Source organism: Sciurus carolinensis, chromosome 3 (assembly GCF_902686445.1).
Source record: "Sciurus carolinensis chromosome 3, mSciCar1.2, whole genome shotgun sequence".
Lineage (NCBI taxonomy): Eukaryota > Metazoa > Chordata > Mammalia > Rodentia > Sciuridae > Sciurus > Sciurus carolinensis.
Window position 1 is genome coordinate 131680714 of NC_062215.1, and position 27954 is coordinate 131708667.

The window sequence follows — 27954 nt, forward strand, 5'->3', positions numbered from 1 at the left end:
GCAGAATTAAGATTACTAACTCAGGACAGAATTATAATTCAAAATTGTAAATTCTTGATTACAGTATTCATAAAAGTTTTTACCCACATCAGTCATATCTGAATTAATGAAGGTTATATATATTCCCATGGCAATTTTATTATGTAATATGTCAGAGCATGTGATGTAGTAGGTTGAGAATAGGTCTTAGAATCCAACAGGCCTGAGACTGAATTTAATACCTACTGCTTATCAGCTCTTTACATTTTAGCTACTTTATCTAAAAGCGAGATTTTTATGAAGATTAGAGGAAAAACTTGGAAAATTCAGACACTCTAAATCTGTTAGGAAAGATAAATTATATGGAGGGTACAACAACATATTCTGAGGTACATTCACTTCAGATTTTTCCCTTCTTAGACCCAGGCCCTCTACTTTCTTAGGAAGTGACTCCTCTTCCAAGAAAATCTCTTACCAATCATGTTCAAGCTTAGGGACTACCTCCTTTATGGGTCAGGAGATCCTCTGGCCTAAATCTCAGAATATTTTGCCTCATTTTTCTCACCTAACAGCACTCCAGGCCTGAGAGTTGTGTTTCTCCCAACATCTCTGCACCCAGATTAGCTTTATGAAAAGGTGTTTTGCTCTCAAAGGACTTTTTGGAAAATTATGCACTGCAGTAGAATAAGTATTACATATTGAATCAAGGGAACTGGAGTCACAAGTGATGTGACATTAGGCAAATCAGTTAGTTTCCCAGGAACTTGGCTCCTTTTCTGTAAAATGTCACATAGAGTTAGATAGAGTTTAAAAATCAGTCTATTAACATCCACTGAAGTCTTGTTAATATCACAGCATTATCAGCAGGGAATGCAGCTATAAAACCTAAACAATGATACCCATCCTCTATAGAATGATGTGTTGCAAAGAACATGGGCTCTTGAGATGTGTTCAACCAACCTTGTTACTAGATACTGGTAAAGAAATCTGAACTGTGGCCAAAGGGTAGGCGTTAAAGTTGTTTGTAAACATAGAGTTGAGGTGCAGTGGTACACACCTGAATTCCCAGAGACTGGGGAGGCTGAGGCAGGAGTATCACAATTTTGAGAACAACCTCAGCAATTTAGGGAGGCCTATGCAACTTAGTGAGACCCTATCTCAAAATAAAAAATAAGAAAAGGGCTGAGAATATATCTCAGTGGTAAAGTGTCGTTGGGTTCAATCCCCAGTACCAAACAAACAAACCAAAAAACCATAGAGTAGATAATACTCCCTCACTGGGTTGTCATGTGTATGGAATCAGATAGTATTTGTGTATTTCAGGGACATATCTGTTTTTATTGAGAAGGCTTTTAAACCTAGCACTAGTGCTCAATCATTACCTTATTTAACACTCAGTAGCATATGATGCAGTTGATCACACTGTCCACTTGAAACACATTCTTGTACTCTCGGAATGATCTTTCTCCTTTTCTTCTACCTCCTGGACTCTCCTTCTTTTTCGGCCAAATCCTCCTCATTTCCTCACCTCAAGCCCTGAATGTATCATCCTACCAACCCTCACTACCAGATCATCTCATTCAGTTCTACAGTTTCCAGTGGCATCATTGAGCTGATTATTCTTCCAGTGAATACATTTTTTTTTTTTTACCAGAGATTGAACCCAGGGGCACTTAACCACTGAGTCACATCCCTAGTCCCTTTTATTTTTTATTTCAAGACAGGATCTAAGTTGCTGAGAGCCTAAGTTGCTAAGTCTGGCTTTGAACTTTCAATCCTCCAGTCTCAACCTCCCAAACCACTGGGATTATAGGCATGAGCCACTGTGTTGGCACAGAAGCACCTTTCTTTCACAATCCAGATTCATTTGGATTTTTCCACTTGACAGCTATATTTGGCTGAATGATAGGCATGTAAAGCCTAACCATATCTCAAACTGCTTTTCATTTTTCTATTATCTATTATCTCTTTCATGGTAAATAACAAGTCTATCATTCAGTTTCTCAGGTCAAAAACTTTGGAGTCATTCATCTAAATCCCCCTTACATTGATCTACTAACAAATCCTTATATATAGACAGTTGTGATTATGATGATTTGATCATGATTTTTGATTTTACAATGTTATAAAAGTAATATTCAATGGAAAACATACTTTGAATTTTTATCTTTTCCTAGGCTAGCAATATGAAGTATGATACTGTCTCATGATGGAGGGCAGAGGTAGTGAGTAAGCTGCGAGCTTCCAGTCAGCCACATCATCACAAGAGTAAACAACCAGTGCTCTACAAGGTGCTGTGTTGCATTAAATGTGTTCAGTAGGTAAGGTGCATGAAATATATTTCCAACTTATATTTCAATTTATGATTAGCTTATTGGGATGTAACTCCATCCTAAGTCCAGTATCTGTGTCTAGAATATACCTACTTCCTGCCTTCTTCTCTGCTGCCATTCTAGCCTAAGTGTCTGTCATCTTCTATCTGGATCATGGCAGTAGCCTCTTAACAAATCTCCCTGCTTCTGTCTTGCCTGCTCTCCTTACAGCAGACAGAAGAAACCCTTTACAGAAAAAGCAGTATCAAATCAGTTGTCATAGATTAAATTTCTTTAGAAGCAAACTGAGGTAGTATTTAGCATGCAGGACTTTTTAAAAGAGTGCCCTTGTGATCAACACTTGTGGAAGAAAACAAGGAAGCAGGATTGGGCAGACAGAGAAGTCAAGTGGTTATGCAGATATGACAGTCTCTTAACACATGTTGGCTCTCAGAGTCACAGTGGTCCTTTAGAGTTGTCCGAAGTTGGGCCAAAGATGGCCACGCCTTCATGCTCCCTATGGATTAGTCATGGGGATGCAGTCTATTTTGTAAAGAACATATCCTCAGAAAACAGCCTTCTGTAGCTGAGGCAGTCCCTAAAGGGACTCTCACCAGTCAGTCAGTAGTTCTCCTGGCTGGGGAGACAAGAGGCATTCTCTCAAGGGGGATTTTGTTAGTGTATCACATCACTGCTCTTCCTAGTTCCCTCCAGGGGCTTCCTGTGTCACTCAGAAAACAATCCAAAGTTATTACCATTTCTCTCTGGACCTCATCTCCTCCAAACTCATTCTAAAGCCACATTAGCTAGCTGGCTGTTTCTTGAACCATCATCTCCTACCCCCACACCTCCCACTAGGGTACTCCTGTCTTAGCACTTGACAAACCACATGAGATAGACACCAGATGTATTAGATTTAAACACTTCCTATTAAATTCTCCTCCAGATATCTACAAGGTTGGCTTTTGTACTTTATTCAGTCTCTGTTCAAAATTCACTTTATCAAAGCACTGTGGCACATGTCTGTAATCCTAGCTACTCAGGAGCTGAGGCAGGAGGATTGGTCAGCCTGTGCAACAGTAAGATCCCATCTAAAAAAAAACAAAAATGAAAACAAAAACAAATCAATATTTTATCAAAGGGGATTTCTAGCAAACAGCACACTACCCTTTCCCTCTGTTCCCTTATTTGAATTGATTTTTCTTTTCAGCATTTAAATGATGACACAACATGGTTTTATACATACACACTTTTGTTTCTTATCTGTTCATTCACTCCCTACATATGAATATAACCTCCATAACAAAGGAAAGACTTTAATTCACTGCTAAACCCCTGTGACTATAACAGTTTAGGACATAGTTGGTGTTAAATAAATATTTGTTAAGTACAATTATTTGGAGGGCAGGGCAGTATTCCATAATAAATAAGAACTAAGGCACAGGACTGAAACAAGCCTAGGTTTTATTTGTGATCCTGAACGTATTAGTTATAAAAGGTAGCATTTGTGATATATGCTTTCTGCATCTGAGTTTTCTCAGTTGTAAAATATAGATGATTGTAAAAGTACATATATAACAGGCGTGTGGTGAAGTCAAATGGGATAATATGTCTAAAGCATTGTTTAGGTGCCTATGCATAACATTAAAAATCTAAAAATTACTTGTAAGCATGGTGCCTCGCATGGAGTAAGTGCTCAATGGTTGATGGTTATTTTTTGATCATTGTTGTGACAAATATATGGGTTGATTTCTGGGTAGAGTTGTATTTGATGAGCCCAAGATTGTTTAAATGATGCAAATGATTTATTCATTTTGGAGTGCCCTATAGATAACCTGGGCTGATAACGTATTCTTTTCAAGAGGAACAATTCGGGTTTATATATCAGTCTGCTCAGACTGTCATAACAAAATACCATAACCTGCGTGGTTTAAGCAACAGAAATTTATTACTCATGATTTGGAAGCTAGAAACACAACATCAAGTTGCTGGCTTATTCAAGGTTTTTGGTAAGGACTCTCTTCCTGGCTTGCAGACAGTGAACTTCTCCCTTCGTCCTTACATGGCCTTTCCCTACCACTCTAGAGGGAGAGGGAGGAGATCTCTTCCAGTTCTCATCAAGTCACTAACCTCATCATGAAGGCCCTACCCTCATGACATAATCTGACTCAAAATACCTCCCAAAGGTCCCATCTCCAAATATCCTCACATCTGGAGTTACAGTTTCATGGTGTGCACTTTGAAGGGACACAAATATTCAGAACATATAAGTGTTGTCAGAAAGTTTAAATAACAAAAAAATTAATGTGTGATGTTTGAGCACAAATCATCAGTGCAATGTCTTCACTTTATACACGTTTGTATATTGTGCCCACATTCATCTAAATTCGAATTTTTTTTGGTACCAGGAATTGAAAACAGGGGTGCTTAACCACGCAGGCTCATCCCTAGCTTCCTTTTTATATTTTATTTAGAGACAGGGTCTCCCTAAGTTGCTCAGGGCCTTGCTAAATTGTTGACGCTGGCTTTGAACCCCATTCTCTTGCCTCAGCTCCCAAACTGCTAGGATTACAGGTGTGTGCCCCACCCCCACCCCCTCGAACTTTATTTTAATAAGGGTCAAGAAAATTCTTACTAAAGAAATCTTGCAGTTTCTTTAGTAAGACAATCATCCTTTTGTAATCAAATCCATCATTCTATCATTTATCCGTCTTATAAATTTGGATGTTTGCACACTTCTCTCAACTATATATAGATGGACTTGCTTTTTATAAATAAAACACATATTTACCACATTAAGCCTTCTGTAGTTCTTCAGCAGGTGAAAACGCAGGCAGAAAGTCAGAAAAATCATAAGTTTTAAGTTTTGCTAATTTACATATAGGAACATAATTTTAAAACTTCAATAACCTTCTTCTTTTATTCTTATTTTTTCTCATTTCGTTTAAGTTGATGCCTCACAAATACACGCAGCAGTTTTGTTTAGTAAACGTTCCTGCATAAAGAAAGGGTGAGAAGGACACAGGAAAAGAGAAATAACCTTTTAACTTTTGCTGTAGCCCACCCCTGCGAGACCTAAAATCAGGAGGGCAGGAAGGCCGGGCGAAGTAGGAGAATTTGCAGCGAGACTTCCAGGGCCTCACTAAAGAGCAGAGACCCGCGGGTCACCTGGAGTCGTTCAGTGGCTAACGTGAATGAAACCAACCGAACATATCCAGAAAGTCACTGCCTTTAAAGAATCAGAAGATAGCATCCCTTTCTCCAATTAGTCTTACATTTTACCATTCTACGTGTGTAGTGAAGCTAGATTTTAGCATTAACAATAAGAAGACTCCCCAGTGGCTTTCCTAATCCTTGCACGGAAAGCGCAGGTTTTCCGCAAACAGGAAGAAGAAGCAGCATCCAATCGGCGCCCGCTTCTCAGTGGCCAATCAAATATCGCCTTACATCGTGGCGCTGGGAAAGACAGTCGGACTTTTCAGTCTCACGAGTGTGGTTCCTACCGTCTCCTCGCCGGTGGGGGCGGGCGCCCTGAGGGTGTATTTATTACCTGAAGCGATAAGGGACGAGCAGTCAGTTTGGCCCTTCTCTGTGCTGGCCGGATTTGCTTGCATTTGTCCCCAGCCACTGCTCATGTAATGCACTCCCTTAGCCAGGAAATTAAAGCATTCTCCCGGAATAATCTCAGGAAGCAATGCACCAGGGTGACAACGCTAACTGGAAAGAAAATTATAGAAACATGGAAAGATGCCAGAATCCATGTTGTGGAAGAAGTAGAGCCGAGCGAGGGGGTTGGTTGTGGTTATGTGCAGGACCTTAGCTCGGACCTGCAAGTTGGCGTTATTAAGCCATGGTTGCTTCTGGGTGAGTACATCGACTTGCCACCGAGTCATTGAGTCCTTTTAACTAGATACTGTTCTCACAAGCCCTCACCCCCTGTTATGTCTGTACTATCAGCTATGCTGTCACAACATTGAAACGTTTCCTTTTTTGGATGTGGAACTTCCATTAACCACAAAGAGAAGTTTCTGTCCCCACATTATGCCCATAAGAAGCATGAATTCTAGTAGCGCTTGGCCCTTGAATTTTAGAAAAACCTTTTTTTTCCCTATTTTTTCTAACTTTTCTGGAGGATAACAGACGGATGTTGTGCTTTCTAGGATTACAAAAGGCTATGACCTTTTAAAAAATCAAATTTAAAACTGTTTTATTAGACAAAAATGAGTAACAAGGGCTAAAGGTATGGAAAAGTTGTTTCAAACCTTAGGGAATGCATGCCTCCTGTGGCCACATCTCTTCATGGTGCCTTGTTGGAGCTTTTAGGAGGAGGGCTTTTACTTTATAGCTGTGAATCTGATGGTTTTATGATTTCTTGTAATATGGAAATGCTGAAACATTATGCACACGTACTCCAAAATACATCTAGGCGCAGTTTTCAATTATTTGTCTTCCATTGTAGCAATAATGGTTTAAAATAAATGTGGTTACTTTTTACTATTTACCAATTCAGAGTCTTCATGAACTTTGCTTATTTTTTAATGTAACTTTATCCAAATATAGTTGATTAAGATGCTGTTCTTGTTTTAGAGTTGGAATCCTCCCCAGGATCCTATGAGAGTTCTGGGAGGTATTTTTGATACTAGTCTCCTCCCTGGACTAGGAAATGGGACACTTACATTCTTTCATTCTGAAAGATAGAGGGACCTTTTTTCTGCCTAATAATAAATGCCTTATTCCTGAGGGACCCATGGATATGTACATCTAAAGTTCTTCCACATGAATGATGCAGGGGTTGTTTCTGGCAGGACTTGGTTTCTATCTGGGAGACTGGGATTGTTTCCAGGTTAGTTTTAAAAGCTTCCTTCACCTCACCAAAGACCCAGAGTTTCTTCTTAGCAAGGCATACCAAACAACTTTTATTTTTGGTGCTATATACAGAAAATGGAGAACTGTAAAAATGTAATCTTATTCTGTTAGTTTGTAGACAGACTCTAATGAATTTTTGCATTTAAAAAAATCTTGGACAGGCCCTTGAACCATCCAACAGATGGATAAAAGATCTTAGTGTTTTTGTCCTAGGTTTTGCAAATTATGTTTTTACAGCAAAAATCATTGGGACTTTTGATAAATCTAATGATTTGAAAAAGTAGAAATTTCCATTTCTTCTGGGTAGTTTAAAGGCACACTAATTATTTCCTATCCATTCTGTTAAGATGTCTAAACTGGTGACATTTAGAGATTTTCTTTTCAATTCCCTGTAAAAAGCATGGGATACTTTATGAGGCTTATATATTTGAGATATAGGAAACTCAGTATTCTTGGGAGGCAGATAATATTTTAAATGTGTATAAATTTGTATAGCTCTTTATTAGGTAAAATCACAAATATTATGTTACCTAATCTTCATAGTAATTTAAGTTGCTATTTTAATCCATTAATGAATGTTTAAGACCACAAATTTTTTCAAATGAAACATTTCTTCAGAATATCATTTATTTTCTCCTGTGGTAATGTAATAACTTTTTTGGCTTCTTTTTTGTGATTATGAAAATAGTGATTTGTAAATTTGATATGTTACATCAGAATATACAGATTTTTTGATATTTTCATTAAAACGATTTCTTCGAAAAATAGAAACAGGACTCTAGAGATCTTGCATAGCCTGTATTTTATGATTCATATACTTTGATTGCCAAACATTTAGCTTATTAGAAACCCCAGTTCCAATATTTCTATAATATATACTTTTTCTAAATTAGTGTGCCATCTGTAACATTTAAATAGTATTCCTTATCTTTGTTAACAAATATTGGAGTGATAGTAAGTGTCAGTGTAAAATATAACTAGCTTTTTACGATTAAGCCTCCTTGTGTAGTTGTATTCCCATTAACTTTTTAAAAAGTCATACAGTAAAATTGGTTTGGTATAGTTCTACGAATTTTTTTTTGAGGTGGTGCTACACACATATGCAGGCAAGCACTCTACCACTGAGCCACATCCTAGCCCAGTTTATAAATCATAACACAAGTATACATATATGTAACCACTGTTAAAATTCTTAAATTCTTAAAATTAGTATTTTTTTATTTCACTTAAAATAATTTGCAAAAGGTGACATTCTGCTTTTCCAAAACAACATTTTAAAAAAATAACTCATTTTCATAATATATGATTTTCAGTATTTATTTTTTTCATTGAAATTTTAACACAAAGCTGGGTGCGGTGGTGCATGACTGTAATCCTAGTGACTCAGGAGGCTGATACAGGAGAATTGCAAGTTCACCACCAGCCTCAGCAACTTAGTGAGGCCCTGTCTCAAAAAAAAAAAAAAAAAAAAAAAAAAAAAATTAATAAAATAAAATAAAAATGGCTAGGGATGTGACTCAGTGGTTATGCACCCCTGGGTTCAGCTACCCTCCCTGTAAAAAAAAAAAAAAAGTTTAACACAAGACTGCAACACAAAGCATCCTTTTAAAGTAGGAGAAAAGCTGATCTAGAATTTAGAGAGAATTAGCTTGCACTGAATATTATCAACTATCAGATGAAAAACACAAACTGATTGCCTGAAGTCATTTCTGCTGACTTAAATGGTTTCCTCATGCTACTAACAGTCATTTAATTTTCTTATTGTTTGAAAAGGCAAAACATACCAAGTTACTTTTTTTTTTTGCCTCAGGAATATTAATTTATATCAGTAGAACCAGCTCTGAAATATAATCCACCTGCTCTGTGTTTGGTTTGTGTGCATGTTTAATTGAAATTATTAAAGCATTCATTATCAAAATCATTTATAATAATGACAGTATAGAGTAAAAAAGGAGAGAATTTCATCTGTCATGTTTAAGTTTGTGCTGTTTTAAGAAATGAAGAATTATTATTTAAAAGATGACATGCATATTAAACTGCCAAATTTAAATTAAACTTAATTGAATTAACTCCCCCTACCCCCAAGGTAATTAGAAAACTAAGAATATTTTTAAATTATGAAATATTTCAAATTTATAGAAAATTACAGAAAATAATATAACAATTAGGTATCTACTATCTAGTTTTAATAAACATTTATATTTTGATAGGCCAACTTTTAAGTAGAATAAAGCTGAATGTTAGCTCAGTAAAGAGCCCATGCGTTTGATTATCAAGAGAATATTGGCTAAATAGTATGCTTGCTGGGCTCTTGGCTACCTAAGATCATTTAATAAAAGCTGACTGATTTCCCAAGCAAGTAAGGTGAGAAAGACACTGTTTATGGAAATAGAACCTAATTCAGGAAAGTAAAATGCTTGATGTTCTTAAATATAATGCCGTATTCTTTGAATATAAAACTTGCTTTATTTATTCTGTATGATTTGCTAATTAACTAGAGCCAGTTTCCAAGTGTGGGAGATCTGGAAGGCCCACTTGGATAGAAAGATTCTATAAAAAGAGCACAGCCCTGGTGGTAGGTGGAGAGTGGGTGGAATCCTATAGATGTCTAAGCTACTGGGTGTTCCCAAACCAGCTGGCACTAAGTCATTTTGTGGTTGTGATTTTCATAACACCTTTTATAAATTATAAAAGAAAGAGCTATCTTGTGAAAAATACAAATGAGCATACGAATGAAAAATATCACCTATAACCACCACTGTTAATATTTTGTTCAATATACTTCCTATTTTCAAAGCATAATTTTTTGGTTTTTATAAAAATGTGTGATGGTATTTCATAGGTTGCTTTCTATTACTTTAAATATTGAGAACTTGCTATGCATGGTGGCATACACCTATAATCCGAGAAGTTTGCGAGGCTGAGGCAGTAGGATCTCAAGTTTGAGGTCAGCCTAGGCAACTTAGCAAGACTTTGCCTCAAAATAAAATAAAGAAATAGATGTAAAGGACTGGGGCTGGGGTGCTGGGGCTGTGGTTCAATGGTAGAGCACTTGCCTTGTATGCGTAAGGCACTGGGTTTGATTCTCAGCACCACATAAAAATAAATAAAGATATTGTGTCCATTGATAAAGATATTATGTCCATCTACAACTAAAAAAAATAATAAAATTAAAAAAGAAAAAAAGTATTGGGGATGTAGCTCTGTGGTAGGGCACCCAGGGTTTAATCTCCAGTACCAAAAAATAATAGTAAAATAAAATAAATATTGAGAACTTGGTTCCATGCTGTAGATGCTCTTCATTTCTTATTTATGTATATTTTACTACATAATTATACATTTTTATTTAACTCAGCCTCTATATTGGACTTTTAGTTATTTTTGTTTTGGTTTGTTTTTTGCATTAAAAACAATACTATGATGAACATCCTTATAGGTAATTATTGTAATGTATTTAACTTTTAGGACAAATTCTTAGAATTGGGGAAGTCTAAAGGTATAAATAAGGTTAATATTTTGTGATGAGTATTAACAAATTGCTATTCAGAAAACTGAAGTCCTCCCAAGTTGTTGTTGTTGAAGAGTTAACTAACAGATTTGTTGTATAAGTTTATGTAAAAGTCAGGATGGTTATGTTCAAGGTGGTATGATTTATTTCTTATAGGGTCACAAGATGCTGCTCATGATCTGGATGTACTGAAAAAGCACAAGGTAAAAAAATGCTTCAATTCTGGAACCACATAATAGGAAGTGTTTTAATTATATTTATTTAGGAAAAATAGTATTGGCCCATTTTTGGTATATTTCAGTTTAATTGTTAACATTTTGGCTGTCATTTTAATAAAGTTGCAAACATAATTGCACCTAATTAAAATATGTGGATCTGTAATCTCTTTGCAGTTTTATATTCTGTCTCCCTCACATATCCTCATGAACTTGACCTTGCCTCTGCTTAAGCAATTCCTCTGTGTGGGATAGACTTGCCTTCATCTCTGCTTGTCAAAGACCTACCCTATTCTTTGAGTCCAACTCACATGCCACCTTTTCCGCCCTCTTTCACACATGTGATGTGATTTATTACTTATTTTTAGTATTTACTTAAAATATTTTAGCCATCTACCACTGTGTCAAGCACTGTCTCAGATCATGGGATTTCTATGGTTTGAGGAGTGCAGGAGATTCCTGCCCAAATGAAGCTTACGCTCTGAGGGACAGAGAGGGGAAAGACGCAAACTGCTGTACCATGTGTTGTGTGCTTTGATGGGGGAAGTGCAGGGTGTCATAGGAGTCCTTAAGAGATGATGCCGTCAACCGATGCTTGTTTTGTTTGGGGATAGGAGAGTCAAGGAGGAAGTAAATTGAAGTTTTGCTTTGCATGGAGGACAGGGACAGGCAGAATGGTATCTTGATAGAAGAATTGGTATGAATGAAGCCCCAGAAGCAGGAGAAAGGCTAATGCTTTCAGGGACAGAAAAGAAGTTCAGTAACAGTGAAATGAAGAGTGTGAGAAAGAAACACACAAGACAGGTAAGCATGAACCAGGTCACAAAAGGTCACGTAAGCCAGAGTAAGTTATTTGGACTTTATTCAAAACATAGTAGAAAGCCAGTGAAGTACCAGCACCCAGGAAAGAAACAGGATCAAATTTGCATCTTAAAAATATTATTTATTGCTGGGCTTGGTGTGTACACCTATAATCCCAGCAACTCCAGAGGCTAAGACTCCTGTGATGTGAGTTCAAAGCCAATCTCAGCAATGGTGAGGCGCTAAGCAACTCAGTGAGATGCTGTCTCTAAATAAAAAAATAGGGCTGGGGATGTGGCTCAGTGGTTGAGTGCCAGAGTTCAATCCCTGGTATCCAGCACATCCCCAAATATTACTTATTAGAAGTCATGTGGAAAATAGATTGGAGGGTTACTTAAGCTGGAGATTAGGAGATCTGTTTTGAGACTATTGTAGTAATCTAAAAAAGATGGTAGAATGACGGATTAGGAGGCAGAGGTATAGAGAGAAGTGGATGGATGTGAGGGTCTTTTTAGAAGGTAAAATTATTACAATTTAGTAATTGATTACTGTTGGGGAAGGAGAGAGTGAGTGTTGAGGGAGAAGGAAGTCAGGTCTGATATCTAGCTTTCTTTTTAACTAAGTAGGGTTATTGCCATTTCATGAGTTAGGGAACAAAGTAAGAGGAAAAACAAATTTTGGAGGAAAAACAATGAGCTCACTTTTAACCATTTCTAATTTCAGGTGTCAAGGATCATCTAGGTACACAGTGGATATATGGAGTATGCAGTGTAGGAGAGAGGTAAAATATAGATTTAGGAATATTCAGCTTATAAATGGTGATGGAATTCATTGGAGTAGGTGAAATCAACTTATGAAAGGTTTAAGGTGAGCAGAGAAGAGGGCCTATCATGGAATCCTATCAGAACTCATTTATAGAAATGATCATAGGAAGAAGAATCAGGAGGGGTAAAGGAAACTCTGAGAGAGGTAATGAGAAGGTCAAGAATGTGATGTCATGGATGCCAAAGGAGAGAGAGGATCAGCTGTATCAGATGCAGCAAAAATTTAAGTACAAACCAGGTGCAATATTGCCAACCTATAATACCAGGGACTCAGGAGTCTGAGTCAGGAGGATTGCAAGTTGAAGGCCAGCCTCAGCAACTTAGCAGGACCTTATCTTAAAATAAAAAATAAATGAACTGGGGATGTAGTTCATTGGTAAAGTGCCCCTGGGTTTAAAAATAAATAAATAAATAAATAAATAAATAAATAAAAGTTTAAGTGCAAATCCGACTAAATTATATCTATTGAACTTGGTGACAGAGATATTTAGTGCCTTAGATGGAAGCAGTTTCATTTGACTTGGAGGCCAAAACCAGATTCCAGAAGATTGAGAACAATGAGGAAATGAGGGAAGCAAAAAAAATAAAAGGAGAGGAACTATAGGCTATGAAAGAGTTTTGAGCATATTTTAAAGCTAATGGTAGAGGAAGGAACATATAAGAAAATAAGAATTATGGCTGGAGGAACGTACCAAGAAGGTAGGAGATGGTGTGACCCCAAACACAGGCACTGGCGTGAGCATTTTAAAGAATGCAAGAGCACATAATTCATTGTAATGAGAATGTGGAAGGAAAGTGTGGGTGCAGGTATAGGTTAAGGTTGTTAGATTTGGTGGGAAGATGTGCAGGTTCCAAGTGGTGTATTCTCTTTTTACTATGAAGTAGTGAGGGGGTAATACTTTGTGGGAATAAGGAAGAGATGATAGAGTTGAACATTTCTTTAGCAGAGTGGGGAAAGTTTGAATGAGGTAATATGGAGAATGAGGGAGAGAGCCTCCTAGGAAACTATTGTCATTAATCATTGCTGAGGTTCAGGAGAAGTTTGCTGTCATGAGTTTATGGTAGACATGAAATGCAATATTGTGTGTGTGTGTGTGTGTGTGTGTGTGTGTGTGTTTCCCATCAATGCTTTGTAGTCTGCATGTAGAATAAACTTTGCCAGATGGGTGGGTGCAGAGGAGGTGAACCATGAAGTATAAACTGAATAGAAAAGGAAATGGTGAATTATGAGGAACAATAAGCTAAATAAGCAAGCAAGTGAAGACAAGATGGGGTGGTAGGTAAGAAGAAAGTAGAAAGATAAGAAATTGATGCTTTTTGTGAGGTTTAGTGGGAGTAACTGAGTGAAAGATCTGGAAAGGTGAAAGTAGAATGCTTAACTTAGTGGTGTAAGAGTTAGCATAGCTCTGAATTGGCCTTGAAGGAGCAAGATTGAAGTGAAGTGATGACGAAGGTCATTGGCAGTAAGGTAGACGGAAGACCATTAAACTCAAATGGACAGTTATGTCACCCAGGATCACAGTAGAAGTTGGGATAGGATTCAGCAAATTGAGAAGTGCCCAGGAGTGGGTAGAAGATGAAATGACCAGTTTGCATGAATCCCAGTGAGCAAGGAGTTTTACTGCAGGGTGGAAAAGAAGTAATTTGGAAGGAGCAGGGAGTTTTCAGAAAGATTGCAACTCTGAGGTAAATGGGGTATGTGAAAATGAGGAGTCTCCACTTGAAGTAATGTGGTAGTATGACATTTTCTATTTCACTTATTTATCTGTTCAGAAAATATCAAGAACCTTCTTTGTGCTAGTTCCCTTTCTAGCTGCAGGAAATATGGAAATGAATAAGCAGTAGGGTGTCTGCTATTAAAATATGATATTTTTAGATATGAACGAGTTCTTTAAAATAACCAAAACAAGGTAATGGGAAGAGTGGCAGCGGGTATATTGGGTTCACCTAGATCTTTCTGTGGGTGAGACATTTCATCTAGGATTTTATGATAGTCAACCATAGCTTCAGTGGGAAATAGCACTTCAGACTGAGAGAAGAGCAAATGTGAAAGATCTTGGGAGCAAGTTCAGTAATCTCTTCTTCCCTTTCACTCTGCAATACTTGATTCTTCTAGCTCATAACACTTTCTGCCTTATTTTATTATCAACAATGAACATGTTTCCTCCTCCTCTATTATTAAGCAAACTTGTCAAGAATAAAGACCTTATTCTGTCTATCTTTTTCACCCACAGCTTGGTGAAAGAAAATTGAATTGAGGATTAAAAAAATATATGTGATGAACACTTGCAATTATTTCTCCAAGGAAAATGATTACTAATCAATTCATTAACTAATCTGATGTTTTCACTTGTCAGCTTACTGACTTGTGTTTAAGCCAGGTTCTCCTTGGTTTGTTATACTTACTACCACCTAACAAAGAGCAATAATGACCTTAAATTATATAAGAATATGAGAATCACTGCATTTCCTAACAGGAACCCTTGTGTAACAATATATTAACAAAGGTAGAACAAGTTTCAAAGTCAGACTTCCACTGACAGATTGTTGAAATGACAAATGGAATATGACAATTTTTGTGTTGGCAAGTGTTTTTGGTCTTTCCCCTCTTATGATATAGTTCAAATTCAGCTTCATCCTGGAGATGTGAAACAAGACTATTTAAAAGATACTGCTATGTCTGTACACTTCAAAAATTTCTATAGGAATTTAATGTTTAGAAATGGTAATATGGTTGCATTATTTTAAAAAAATTATATATATTTTTATATATTTATATATTATTTATATATACATTTTTAGTTTTTGATGGACCTTTATTCATTTATTTATATGCAGTGCTGAGAATTAAACCCAGTGCCTCACACATGCAAGGCAAGTGCTGTACCACTGAGCCACAACGCCAGCCCATGGTTGCTTTATTAATGTGCTCTGTTTGCCCGATGTGTGCCTAATAAAGTACTTTGGAAGATAAAAAGCTAAGTGTAACATATAAAATGTTCTGAATTAAAATTGCAGTATTGATCATAATAGCAAATCATTGAAAAACAACCCTACAGTCCATCAATAGGTAACTGGTTAAATAAACAATAGTACTTTCATGATATAGAATATTATATATCTATAAAAGAGAAGGAAAAAATAATTCTGCAAATTCTGAAATGAACAGATCTCCAGGACACATCTAAGTGGTGGTGTTTGCGGGGTGGGGAAAGGAGGGTCCAAGGATGATACTTTTGTGTAAAAAATAGTCAATAATAAAATATTTGCATAAAGGAACACCAAAAGAATATCCAAGAAACCAGCAATGATTGCTATTGGGATAGGAGAGAATGGAATAGAGATAGAAAGCAAGACCTCTTAATGTGATTTTTGAACCACTTAGAAATAAAATTTTATTAAAAATGGAAATAAGCTGGATACAGTGGTGCATGCCTGCAATTTTGGGAGGCTGAGGCAGGAGGATTGCAATTTCAAAGCCAGTCTCAGCAACTTAAGTGAGGCCCTAAGCAATTTAGTGAGACCCTGTCTCAAAATAAAAAAAATAATAAGGGCTAAGAATGTGACTCAGTGATTAAGCACCCTGGGGTTCCATCCTCAGTATCAAAAAGAAAGAAAGAAAAACCAACCCAGAAATAATGATGTTTAAATGTGAAGATTAACTGAGAGAACCTGTATGCCTGGCACATACAAAGTACTTAACTATCCCTGTTGTGAAAGGCATCCCACCCCAAGGGCAAGCACTGTTAGGAAATCTGTAAGTTTAGAACTATGCTTTCTTACCAGAAGGGTTTTAGGCTGAGTGCCCCATCACCACCATCACTTGTGACTCAGTGCAATTCTTATTAGTACAATGTTAATTGCATTTCTTAACAGCTAAACAACCAGGCTTTGGGTAGTTTAAAAGCCTGTAATATTTGTAATACACTTTTACCTTTCAACATGTTTCCCCAATATTCTCATTTGATCTTCTTTACAATGTTGTGATGTAGAGGGAAGATGTATAGGACAATAATAAATTCTGTAAGTAGTATAACTTCATATCTGGTCTTTTGGGAATGTAGAATATTGTTCTGAAGACAGAGCAGACACACCAATATTATAAAATATTGGAAGTAATTATGTAAGTTAGGGTAGAATCCTATAATCCTGGCTAGGAGTACATTGGGGATAAGAGACTGACTTGTCAGAGAAGACTTCACTGTGGAAAGCAGAAGGCTGGTTCAGACTTAATCTTATAAAACTGCTCTTCCTTCTTTCTAGTTTCTCTTATCTCTTCTCTTTTTAAGTCTCTCCTAAGTAGAGATTTTATCATTGTTGTTGTCTTTCTTTCATGAGGCAGTTTAGGCTAATAAATAACCAATGGCTCTCTTTGCATGTCTCTGTGAATTTTTAGTCCATAATCTTTATGATGAGCCACAAAAACCAATTTGAGTCACTTAAGCAAGGAAAGAATATTTGTAAAACACAGGGGGACCTGTGGGCACAAGGGCAAGGAAAAGTCATGTCTTGCCAGAGACTAAAGCCAGGGAATGGAAGACCATCCAGGATAGCTGCTTTCTCCACGGCCCTCTCTACCTCTACCTCATTCATCTCATTGTACAGCAGAAATTGCTCATTTTCTCTGAACGTATCATAGAAAATCGCTATCCTAAAGCTCTCAAGTTTGTGGATCACACTAGCTGTCTTTTAAACCTATTTCAAAATTTCTACAGATAATCAGATCAGCCTAGCTTAAGTTAGCTGTTCACTGAATCTAGTCTGAGGACAGGAGTAGTACACTGCCACTCCACCATTCCTGTGAAGGGCAAGAGAGGCATGCTGACAGATACTCTGAAATGTACAGGAAATACATGAAAATCCTGAGCTTAGACAACACCTAAGACCCATGCTAAGAAAAGGGAATAAATATGGTGAGAGGCATTGTCATGACCAGAAAGAGTGATTCATTTTTCTGGTCCACCTAGCCTTTGGATTCTCTTAATAGACTTTTTTTCTTCATCTTCCTTTTTTTTTTTTTTTTTTTTTTTTGGTACTGGGGATTTAATCCAGGGGCACTTACTGAGTTATATCCCCAGTCCTTTATTTTTTTTGAGATAGAGTCTTCCTAAGTTTTTGAGAGTCTCACTATGTTGCTGAGACTGGCCTTGAACTTGGGATCATCCTGACTCAGCCTCCAGAATTGCTGGGATTATGGATTTGCTCCATTACAACCTACTTCTTAATGGATTTTCCACATGGCTTCTTGCTCATGCTTAGTGGACTCTAGGAAACTGACTCCATTGATGTAGTAGGAGGAGTATACCATGGGAAAGATACCATGGGAAAGAAAATCTTTCATGACCCTTCCCTCCTCACTTTTTAGCCAGACAAATTCATTAGAATCTGTTGAGTCTGAGACCTTGTGATATTGATATTTGTTAAAAGCTCATCGAATTCTTCTAATGTGCAGGCACATATGAGAACCATTTTACTAGTAAAGAATATGAAAATAATATGGAACTTATTATTGAAAGGGGAGTTGTGTACCACCAACATTCTTCTCTTATGTTTTGTACATGATATTCACTGATTTATGCAATGTATATTTTAAGCACTTTCTGCTAAGCTCATGGTTAACTCAGTGCTTACTTACAGTAAGTTCAACCTGCTGCCTACCCTCATGGAGTTTTCTAGTGAAGAGAGACAAACAATCTCTAAGTGGTAGAAATAAGTAGCAGGATTTAGGAGAATATACACATTTCTGGGGAGGAGTCAGATAGAGAAAACTTCCTGGAGGAAGTATCATTCAAATGAGACTTGTTAAATTTTTTACTATTCTTGTTACTGATATGGACATCCTAATCTCTTTTTAGATAACCTAATTCGTGGACCTTTAAAAAGATCATCTTTTTCTTTCTTTTTAAGGTGACTCATATTCTCAATGTTGCATATGGAGTTGAGAATGCTTTCCTCAGTGAGTTTACATATAAAAGCATTTCTATATTGGATCTGCCTGAAACCAATATCCTGTCTTATTTTCCAGAATGTTTTGAATTCATTGAACAAGCAAAAATGCAGGTAAGTTCTGTTTTGATCCATAGTTATTCAAAAGCAGAAATTTCCAAGTATGGGTCCATTATCCAATCTTTATTCCTTTTTCAATTAATTTGTGAAGAACTCTTGTGAAATTTTCACTCTAACAATATTCACTAATTCCTACAGTTATTCAGTTCTCTAATTGCTCTTCCCTCAATAAGATTTTTACTTTTCACATTGAGTTTCTTATCTTCTTATATGCCTTATTGAGAAAATAGGAATTAGGTAATAAAATTCTCTACTTACTGAATTTTCCTGCAAATATAGATTTAATTCTAAGTATGAAGTTAGATTTCTTTTGATTATTTATTAACCATCTGACTTCTAAGTAATTTACAAAATAACAATTGCTATTGGATAGAGATTAGTCTCGGTGTATTTATAATGATTAATCTGCATTTATTTAAATGACTGAGGTACTGCTTATGTATTGGTATATTTTAACAATGGAATTTTAAGGCAATCTAAGAGGAGTAAATGTGCATTGTTTTACTGAGATGGTATGAAAATGGCAATCAGATGTTCTCTATTTATTTTGTGACTTCAGATCAATAGACAATATAACATATTAATCTTGGTATTGAATCCAGATCAATATTCTGACAGGCTGGACTTCTAGGTTAGCTATTACCCATAATTATACCTTGAGGTGATATCATTTTTAGTCAGTAAATACTTCTTACAAAATTTGTGTAGAAGAAGTGGATGGGAAAGTAGGCACACTTAGAGAAAGAAGCAGCACTTCTGGAGCATCTGGGGTTAGAATCCAGTTTACTTGAATCTGATCTAATGGTTTTCCCACTATCTCCTCTCCTCCCCTTTCCTCTCCCTTTCTCCTTTCCTCTCTTTCATCTAGTGATATTTATTGAGTTCTTTATGTGCCTAGCACTGTTCTAGGTGCCCTACAACTAGACTAGCCAGAAAATGTAAAACTAATCTACTATTCATCAACCTTATTTAACACCAGATATTTAGATGGAAGCAAACAAATAGACTTTCCAATTCAGAGCCTAATATTGTCATTTTGTTCTCTTGTAAAAAAATATTTGTAGATTCTAGATTGTAATATTTCAGTGTACCAGTTAATAGTGTTAAAAATAAAAATGATCCCAGTGACTCAGGAGGTTGAGGCAGGAGAATCTCAAGTTCAAGGCCAGCCTCTGTAACTTAACAAGACTGTCTTAAAGTAAAAAATAGAAAGGGTTGGAGATGTAGCTAAGTGGTACAGTATCCCTGGATTCAGTCCCCAGTACTTCAAAAAAAGAATTAAAAAAATAAAATAAAATAAAAACAGATGAGTTCTCTGTTAGCTGCATCTCAAAGCAGATATAGACTATGTCTTAGATGGACAAGTATATATATCATTAAAATTGCAAGAAATTTACAGGTTGTAAGTAAAAATTGGAGAAGGTAATATTATCTTTAAAAAGCAAGAAATTGAGTCTTCTAAGTTTTGGAATTAAAAAAATTAAATAAAAATGTTTGCTTTAATTTTGGCTAGTAGTTTATTAGAATGGTTTTTAGCTTGAATTTCTTAAAAATAGAGCTTGAGGCAAGTATGATGAGCTGATGCTTAAATTGAGTGGTACCATCCCCTAGGCAGTGAGAGTGAGAGGAAAGGAAAGTGATTCAAGGTAGGATGAGAAGTGATGCAAGATGATGGGTTTACCCTACTGAGCACAATTTCATAATAAGCTGACAGGGAAATGGTTATTCCATAGGTATGGCTTCTCTACCACTCAAGATATCTTCGTATAAGCAATATAAAGAAATGGTACCTTACTAGAGACTTTGGAAAGGAGGAGAGAGCATTTATCCCCCTTGCTTTGTCAGTTCATTTCCCATTGGTCAGAGTTTACCAACTGGAAAGTAACTCTTCAATCCCAGGTTACAGCGTTCCACTCTTTTAGCAGCCACCTCAAAGCCAGATACAGTGCTCTCTGGTGTGACTTTTTATCATAGGCCAGAGGTGGCAAGAGAATCCAGAAATTGGGGTATGCCTATTTATGCCATGGATACCAGTGGGGAACAGCATGGCCTTCCTTCTTAGACAAGCTAAACTGATTGGCACTAAGGGGAGGAGTCAGCCATGGAAGTGGCAACCCAAGGCAGACAGTCCATGAGATGACAGTGCCAAAGGAGTCTTAAGAAGTTGATGTTTCTGATATAAAAATGCTAGAATTCTATAATATGTTCTAATTTCTCAAGCCTTATGTTTTATACTGGGATCCTAACTTTAGTCATTATTTCCTTGCCTTGAATACTCTGTATTTTTTAGTCTAATACATATTTAGTTTTATCAATAGAAATCTCATGGCTTTTTCTCTTATATATTCAAGTATTGTTGAATCTACTTAGTTACTTGTATATTTCAAAACTAACTTTATAGGACCTAGTTTGTTGTTTTCATCTTTTTACATGCAAACCAAATGTCTTCCATTTTCCCATGTCTTTCCTTATTTTCCTCTGTACTGTTTGGTTTCGTTTCCACTATCTCTACCTCATACACAATTTGTCAAGTGTATACCTAAAGGGACAGGAATTCATGTGACAGAGAAGCAGGTATAGTAACCTGTGAAGCCTCAAGAGTTCTGTTAGGAATTAAATATAGTTGGCCCCTCTTTTTATGTGCAAAAGGTTTGACTTGTTAGTATTAAAATGTGTATTTGATATTCCATGTTTACCTAATTATTTATTTTATAGGATTATTTTTAAAACATTGCATAAGTAATCTATGTTGATTACAGAAAAATGGAAAATACAAATAAAATTTAAGATTACCCTACTTCCTTACTTAGACTTAATCACTGATAACATTTTGATATATTTCTTTTACTGTTCATTCATTCATTCATTCCTTTATATCATGTACAACTGTATTTTTAGCAAAACTATTGTATAATTCATACTTTGTATAGCTTACTATTTATACTTAAAATTATCAAATAATTTTTAATTTCTGCATACTATTTTAGTAATTGGTGATTCTATAATTTTCTTACCTAATTTTCTTCTTTGAGATATATGAGCTGTTTCCAATTATTTGTTCAATATAAGTAAAGGCTTATGAGAAAAACATTACAAGTCTAAATAAATACCTAAATTCACTGACGTTTGACATGCATTTTCCAGTTTGCTGCTCATCACCATTTTCTGTTTACTGAGCATGTCAATCCATTTTCTATTACTGTAACAAAATGTTTGAGTTTGAGTCATTTGTAAAGAAGACAGATCTTCTTTACAGTTTTGAAGGTGGGAAGTCCAAACAGCCCTGTTACTGGGCCTGGCAAGAACATTATGGTGGATGGCATCATAGTGGTAGGAACGTGTTAAGAGGGAGAGATCACATCAGCAGACACGTGCACAGGGCGGGTCCCCTGTATAACAATTTGCTCTGACAAGAATGCATCAGTCCTAGGAGAACTACATTAATCCTCTTCAAGGGCACATCCCCAGTGACCTAAACACCTCCCACAAGGCCTTTCCTATTTTTTTTTTTTTTTGTAGTGCTAGGGATTGAACCAAAAGTTGACTTTACCACTGAGCTACATCCCCAGATCTTTTTATTTTATTTTTTTTATTTTGAGACAGGGTTTCCCCAAGTTGCTGAGGCTAGGCCTTGAACTGGTGCTCTTCCTGTCTCAGCCTCCCAAGTCTCTGGTCATCATGCCCAGTTAAGGCCCTACCTCTGAAATGTCCAGTGCCCCATAACATTGCTGCACTGGGGGCCAAGCTTCCAACCCAAAAACCTTGTGGGATACACTCAAACCATATATAAACCAAAGCACTATGTTTTTATTGCCCAGTGCTAGTGTGTATAGCCCTGAGTGCTTTCAAAGTGACTTGACCTGTGGTATTAAATGTATGGTACAGTTTATTACTCAACCTCAGTGAGATAAGAGGGTTGCATCTAAGCTTTGCTTCATTCTTTGACAGATTCTATCAAAATAAAAGAAGGAGGGAGGGATGGGCTGAACTACACACTATACTTAGAAACAGTTGATTTTCATTCTACCACAAAATTCTTAGCTCATCATGGCCTGTTATGAAGCACTTAAGGACCACATTATACCCAAGTTTTATTGGAAATTATATGTAAGGAAAAACTGGTTCAGTTAATCTGTCAACAAATATCAATTATTTATTCTAGGAAGTTATGAGGGATCCAGCAGTGGTTCTCAGGGAGCTTAAAAAGCTATTTGTAGGGACTGGGGAGATAGCTCAGCTGGTAGAATGCTTGCCTCCAAAGCACAAGGCCCTGAGTTTGATCCCCAGTACTGCAAAAAAACAAAAAACAAAAAACAAAAAACTATTTGTAGCCAGGCATGGTGGTGCATGCCTGTAATCCCAGCAACTTGGGGGGCTGAGGCCCAAAGATCGTGAGTTTGAAGCCAGCTTCAGGAAAAGTGAGGCGCTAAACAACTCAGTGAGACCCTGTCTCTGAATAAAATATAAAATAGGACTTGGGATGTGGCTCAGTGCCCAAGTGCACAAGTTCAATCCCCTGTACCAAAAAAGAAAAAGCTATTTGTAGGGCTAGGGTTGTAGCTCAGTGGTAGAGCACTTGCCTAGCATGTGTGAGGCACTGGGTTTGATCCCCAGGACCACATAGAAATAAATAAATAAAATAAAGGTATTGTGTTCATCTACAACTGAAAAGTATTTTTTAAAATAAGCTATTTGTAGAATTATGACAACAAAGAATACTGGAAATGGAAAAAATGGAAATGCTATCACATAATTACTGTTTATCGTAAACTGATAGCTTGAATTTTGAGAGAACCAGATTTTCTCACAGAAATGCAGAATGAATCAATGTATTCACTTAGCATATATTTATGGAATACCTACTATGCACCAAGAACTGCACATAGAACTGGGCATACAAGGATAGAAAGAATATTCCTCATGCCCTCATCTCACTTGGAGAAAGGCAATCTTTTTGGTACAGAAATCAGAGGCAATGGTATCAGGAAGAATAGCGGTCTTTTAGGTAAAGGACAACAGCAATTGCAAAAAAAAAAAAAAAAAAGATTTATAAATTAGTTGTCTTTTTTTTGAGTTCTGGAAAAAGAACATAAAGTCAATAATTTTTCTAGAAATACTTTCCAACACAATATGATACCTAAAGAATAATAAAAAGGTAGAAAATAGGTAAATAAAAACTGCAGAAAAGCAGCTGTTATATAAAGAAAGTGGTAAGAGGGAAGACAACTATACCAACATTTAAAAACAGTAACTAAAATTGGATACACAGAATATAAAACTTCAAATAAATGGTTTCATTTTCAAGACTTGTGAACTCATAAAATAGAGATGACTAAGGAAATACTAAAAATAACATTGAAGGGTATCTTCCTTATTGAGCTTATGATTATAAGCTTCTTTGTACTAATTAATTTGTTTTGAGCCAAGTGATCATTAATAATTTTTAAGTTACTGTAATATAATTTTTAAACCTCAAGTCAAGAAGATGATCTATTGCTACACAGCTAGCTAACTTCAAGATGTATATAATGAATATTTTTGTTTTGTTTTCCATGTGCAGTTACAGTTAAAGTTTGAAAATGAATCATAGTTACTTATAAAACAATTGAAATTGCATTTTTTTATTTTAGAATTTTAAAAATATTATCTAATTTTGTTGCTAATCATTCTTAAAAGAAGGTGCACTTGCAAATGTTTGCAACAGATTATGTAAATAATTTTCGCTGGATATGTGAATGTGAGAAAACAGCCATACAAAAGTAAAATATCCAATGATCCATAATAACAATATTTTTAATGTATGCTTTGAGTAGAGGATTTTCAGTAATATGTTTTTTCCCTCCCACCTTCCTTGTTGTACTAAATGAAGAATTAGGAAATGAAATAACTGAAATGTTGAATTCTTGAGGGTGTACTCACAGTTCACTACATTTCATTTGGATCATTAACTTTTTAAAAGTCTGAGATAGGCCAAGCTGTATCAAAGCTGTTTCATCAGATCTATCACATTCATTATTGATGCACTATTGCCCCCATCAGCATTACTCTTGCACTGTGTCCCTTTTCACCTGGAAAGTATCATTTTCAAGTTACCTGAAACGTTTTCATTTATTGACCTCACACTGGTATCTGATGACATTTTCCACTTTGCATTGTTGTAAGCTCTTTGTGTCATCATTTTATTACCTCATACGTTTAAAAATTTTAACCTACTTTCTTTCACAAGAAAATAATATCCAAGAATAGAAAACAACTTTCCTTGCTGTTCATTTTATACATAGATTTCTAAGCCAATGATATTAGTTTCTATTTGGGAATATGATGATTACCTGGAATGTGTCTGGCTTTCTGTTTTCTTTATGAGTGTGGTTTTATTTATGTTTCCCTGTATAATCTCTGTGATTTTTCTCCTACTTATGTATATATGACTACGAATTTACTACATTATTTAATAAAAGATACTGTTTCAGAAGTGAAGCATACATAGCATTTTTTTTTTTTTTTTTTTTTTTTTTTTGTGGTGCTGGGGATCGAACTCAGGGCCTTGTGCTTGCAAGATAAGCACTGTACCAACTGAGCTATCTCCCCAGCCCCATACATAGCATTTTAATACTGGGGCAGAGAGGTGGGGTACAGGGTGGTTGGAAGTTGGTTGATTGATTACTTGATTGATTTTGATAAATCACCAAAATAGGGTGCTTACTTTATAGTTTTATGTAGCATAAGAATGTGAAATCAATTTAATAAATTTTCTTAAATGAATAATGCATATTTTATCTTATTGCAGGATGGTGTGGTTCTTGTTCATTGTAATGCAGGGGTTTCCCGGGCTGCTGCAATTGTAATAGGCTTCCTGATGAATTCTGAAGAAATTTCATTTACTAGTGCTTTTACTATGGTGAAAAATGCAAGGCCTTCCATATGTCCAAATTCTGGCTTCATGGAGCAACTTCGTACATACCAAGAAAGCAACAAAAGCAATAAGTGTGACAAAATACCACAATTGGAAAGTGGCAACAGTTCATGAGTTGCATTCTAAATGCAGACGATAGACAGATGTAATATCTGAATTGGCCTTTGTAGCTGTCTTTTCCTCTTTAGGAGAATAGACCAGTAACATTTCCTTTTTTCTTGCTTTTTACAAGTGAAAATGGAAATCAATTTTTTTTTTTTGTCCTGAGCTAGTATATGAATAAACTTTTAAATTTTTTTGCTTTTTCTGTTATTATAATGTTTGGTAAGGTTAATTACTAAGGGAAAATAACAGTGAATTATGAATCATTGATTTCTATAGAAGAAAAAACTTCAAATTTAAGATCTATATTATAGCATGGAAAGAATAAATTAATTAATAAAACCTTTAATATATTTCTATTTCATGAGTAAAAAAACTTGAAATGCTACTTGACATACTGTTTTAGGGAAAGGTAAATTTTTGTAAATAATATTTTTAAGATTAAAAATTAATAACTTCAACCTCCCCAAAGAGTTCCAGAATCGAAAGGTTATACAACATTTATGTAGTGGTACCTAGGCTTGCCTGTAATTCCAGGTAGGAAGATTCCAAGTTTAAGGCCAACCTGGCCAACTTAGAGATACCCTGTCTCATAAATAAATACATAAACAAATAAATAAATAAAACAGGACTGGGGATGCAGTTTAGTGGTAAAGAAATGTCCCTGGGTTCAATCCCCAGTACCAAACAACAACAATTATATAGTAGTTACAATATTCACAAAATTTTAAAATCCTCCTATGATATTAATTACCACTTTTTGTTTTTTAATTCTATTACCTGCATTTTTCATTTTGAATGTTCATATAGATGTTTTCTCTTATGATGTTACAATTCTTTAAGTAGATGACATAGTCTCTTATGTTTTGTTTTTTGTTTTAGATACCTAGTATTCCGTTTTTGGGTCTTATGTCATAATTTTTTTGATCTTGGATCTGTGGGAAAATGTTTTGTACTAAAAGTTTATTTTTTAGTTGTGATTTGTACAAGATCTGTTTGATAGCTTAGTATTCTGCAAGAAAAGATGTTTTAAGGAAAGAAAAGTTATGTTTTTTGTAAGAAATTTTAAATACATTCTTAGGAGACCGACAGTTGTATCTCTGGCCAGAGGCTTGAATTGGTTCTTTTTTGTTTTTCTTTAATGTTTCCATATTGACAAGAGTGAACATTATAAATTTGCTTCAAGATTTTGCATTTATTTTCAGCATAAATTATGGTTAAAATTAAAGTTAAGACAATTTAGTAGATTTCAAGTATTCATTTATGACTTAGAAAATATGATTGCCTTGTAGATTTTATTTTAAAAAGTCCTGAGCTTGTCTTAAATACTGTATACCCAAGTTGGAAAGTGCATATCAAACAAATTTGTGCATTTGGAAAGGCCTTTTTATATTGTCACAAGTAAAAACCAGAAGTGATAAATGCAAGTTGTGTCCTGATATTGCTTACAGTCTGACAAGTTGCCATCATATGTAATGCTTTGAACTCTTGCGCCTGTGAAGAAGCAGCTCAAATATAACTAACTTTCCATGAGCTGTTTGAAGCCAACCAAACCAGGAAGAATTACCCTAAGTAGGAGATTGATGTAGAATGCGGTTTCTGGGAACAGTATTGCTGGCTTATCCTTCTCCATTGACATGAAAGCATTCATTTAAATATATTTTCTTTTGCTGGGTGTTGCTGGTTTTAGCCATTGAATCTTGTCAGATGAGGCTTGGGTATAATTTCTTCACAGTGGATAGTATGTCATTTCTGTTGCCTGTAGTGATCTGGTTATACTTCAAACATGTCTCCTCTATATCATCTACTGAAGTTCTTTGAGCATCATTTTTTATCTTAATCTTAAGTGATAGAAGTTTGTTGTATCTGAAATAGATCAGTAGATTGTTTGGTCTTTTAAATTGGGGTGCTATGTCAGGCAATGATGTGTTGCAGATATAGAATGTTTACTATACATGGCAATAAGTTACACTGTGATACTTTGTAAGAAAGAATGTTGTCATTATGATCCTCTATCACATGTATTATAAATTAAAGCAAACATTTATATCATATATGGGTCTATTTTGAGGGAAGTGAAAAAATTTCATGGAGCTTTTAAACTCTATTTGTTTTAAAATAGATTTTCCAACCTTTTTTAAAAAAAAGAAAAAGAAAAAACAAAGTTATAATTTCTTTATTTTTTCATTTACCTGATCTAAATTTATGATTACACAAATGCTATGCCTCTACTTCATGTACAAACAGAGAAACAAGTTGTACCCCATTTGTTTACAAAAAAAAAAGGAAAGAAAATTAGAGGCAACAAAGAACTCTTCTATTGGAGTATTGTAAACAGGAAGAAATGGGAAATAGGAGCATTTTATGG

General features: G+C 35.6%; 1 protein-coding gene and 1 long non-coding RNA gene across 2 annotated transcripts; one reads left to right on the forward strand and one right to left on the reverse strand.

Moving 5' to 3' along the window:
- Positions 1 to 3251: 3251 nt before the first annotated feature.
- LOC124979052 (uncharacterized) lies at positions 3252 to 5644 on the reverse strand. The gene is made up of 3 exons (XR_007107620.1): positions 5567 to 5644; positions 5083 to 5286; positions 3252 to 3382 (listed from the first exon to the last, which is right to left on the reverse strand). It is a non-coding gene; the product is annotated as an uncharacterized LOC124979052 (long non-coding RNA).
- Positions 5645 to 5778: 134 nt separating this feature from the next.
- Dusp19 (dual specificity phosphatase 19) lies at positions 5779 to 27938 on the forward strand. The gene is made up of 4 exons (XM_047545510.1): positions 5779 to 6155; positions 10822 to 10868; positions 18413 to 18565; positions 25359 to 27938. Exons 1-4 carry the CDS (start codon positions 5930 to 5932, stop codon positions 25596 to 25598), a joined length of 666 nt encoding a protein of 221 aa, XP_047401466.1. The 5' UTR covers positions 5779 to 5929; the 3' UTR covers positions 25599 to 27938.
- Positions 27939 to 27954: the final 16 nt, after the last annotated feature.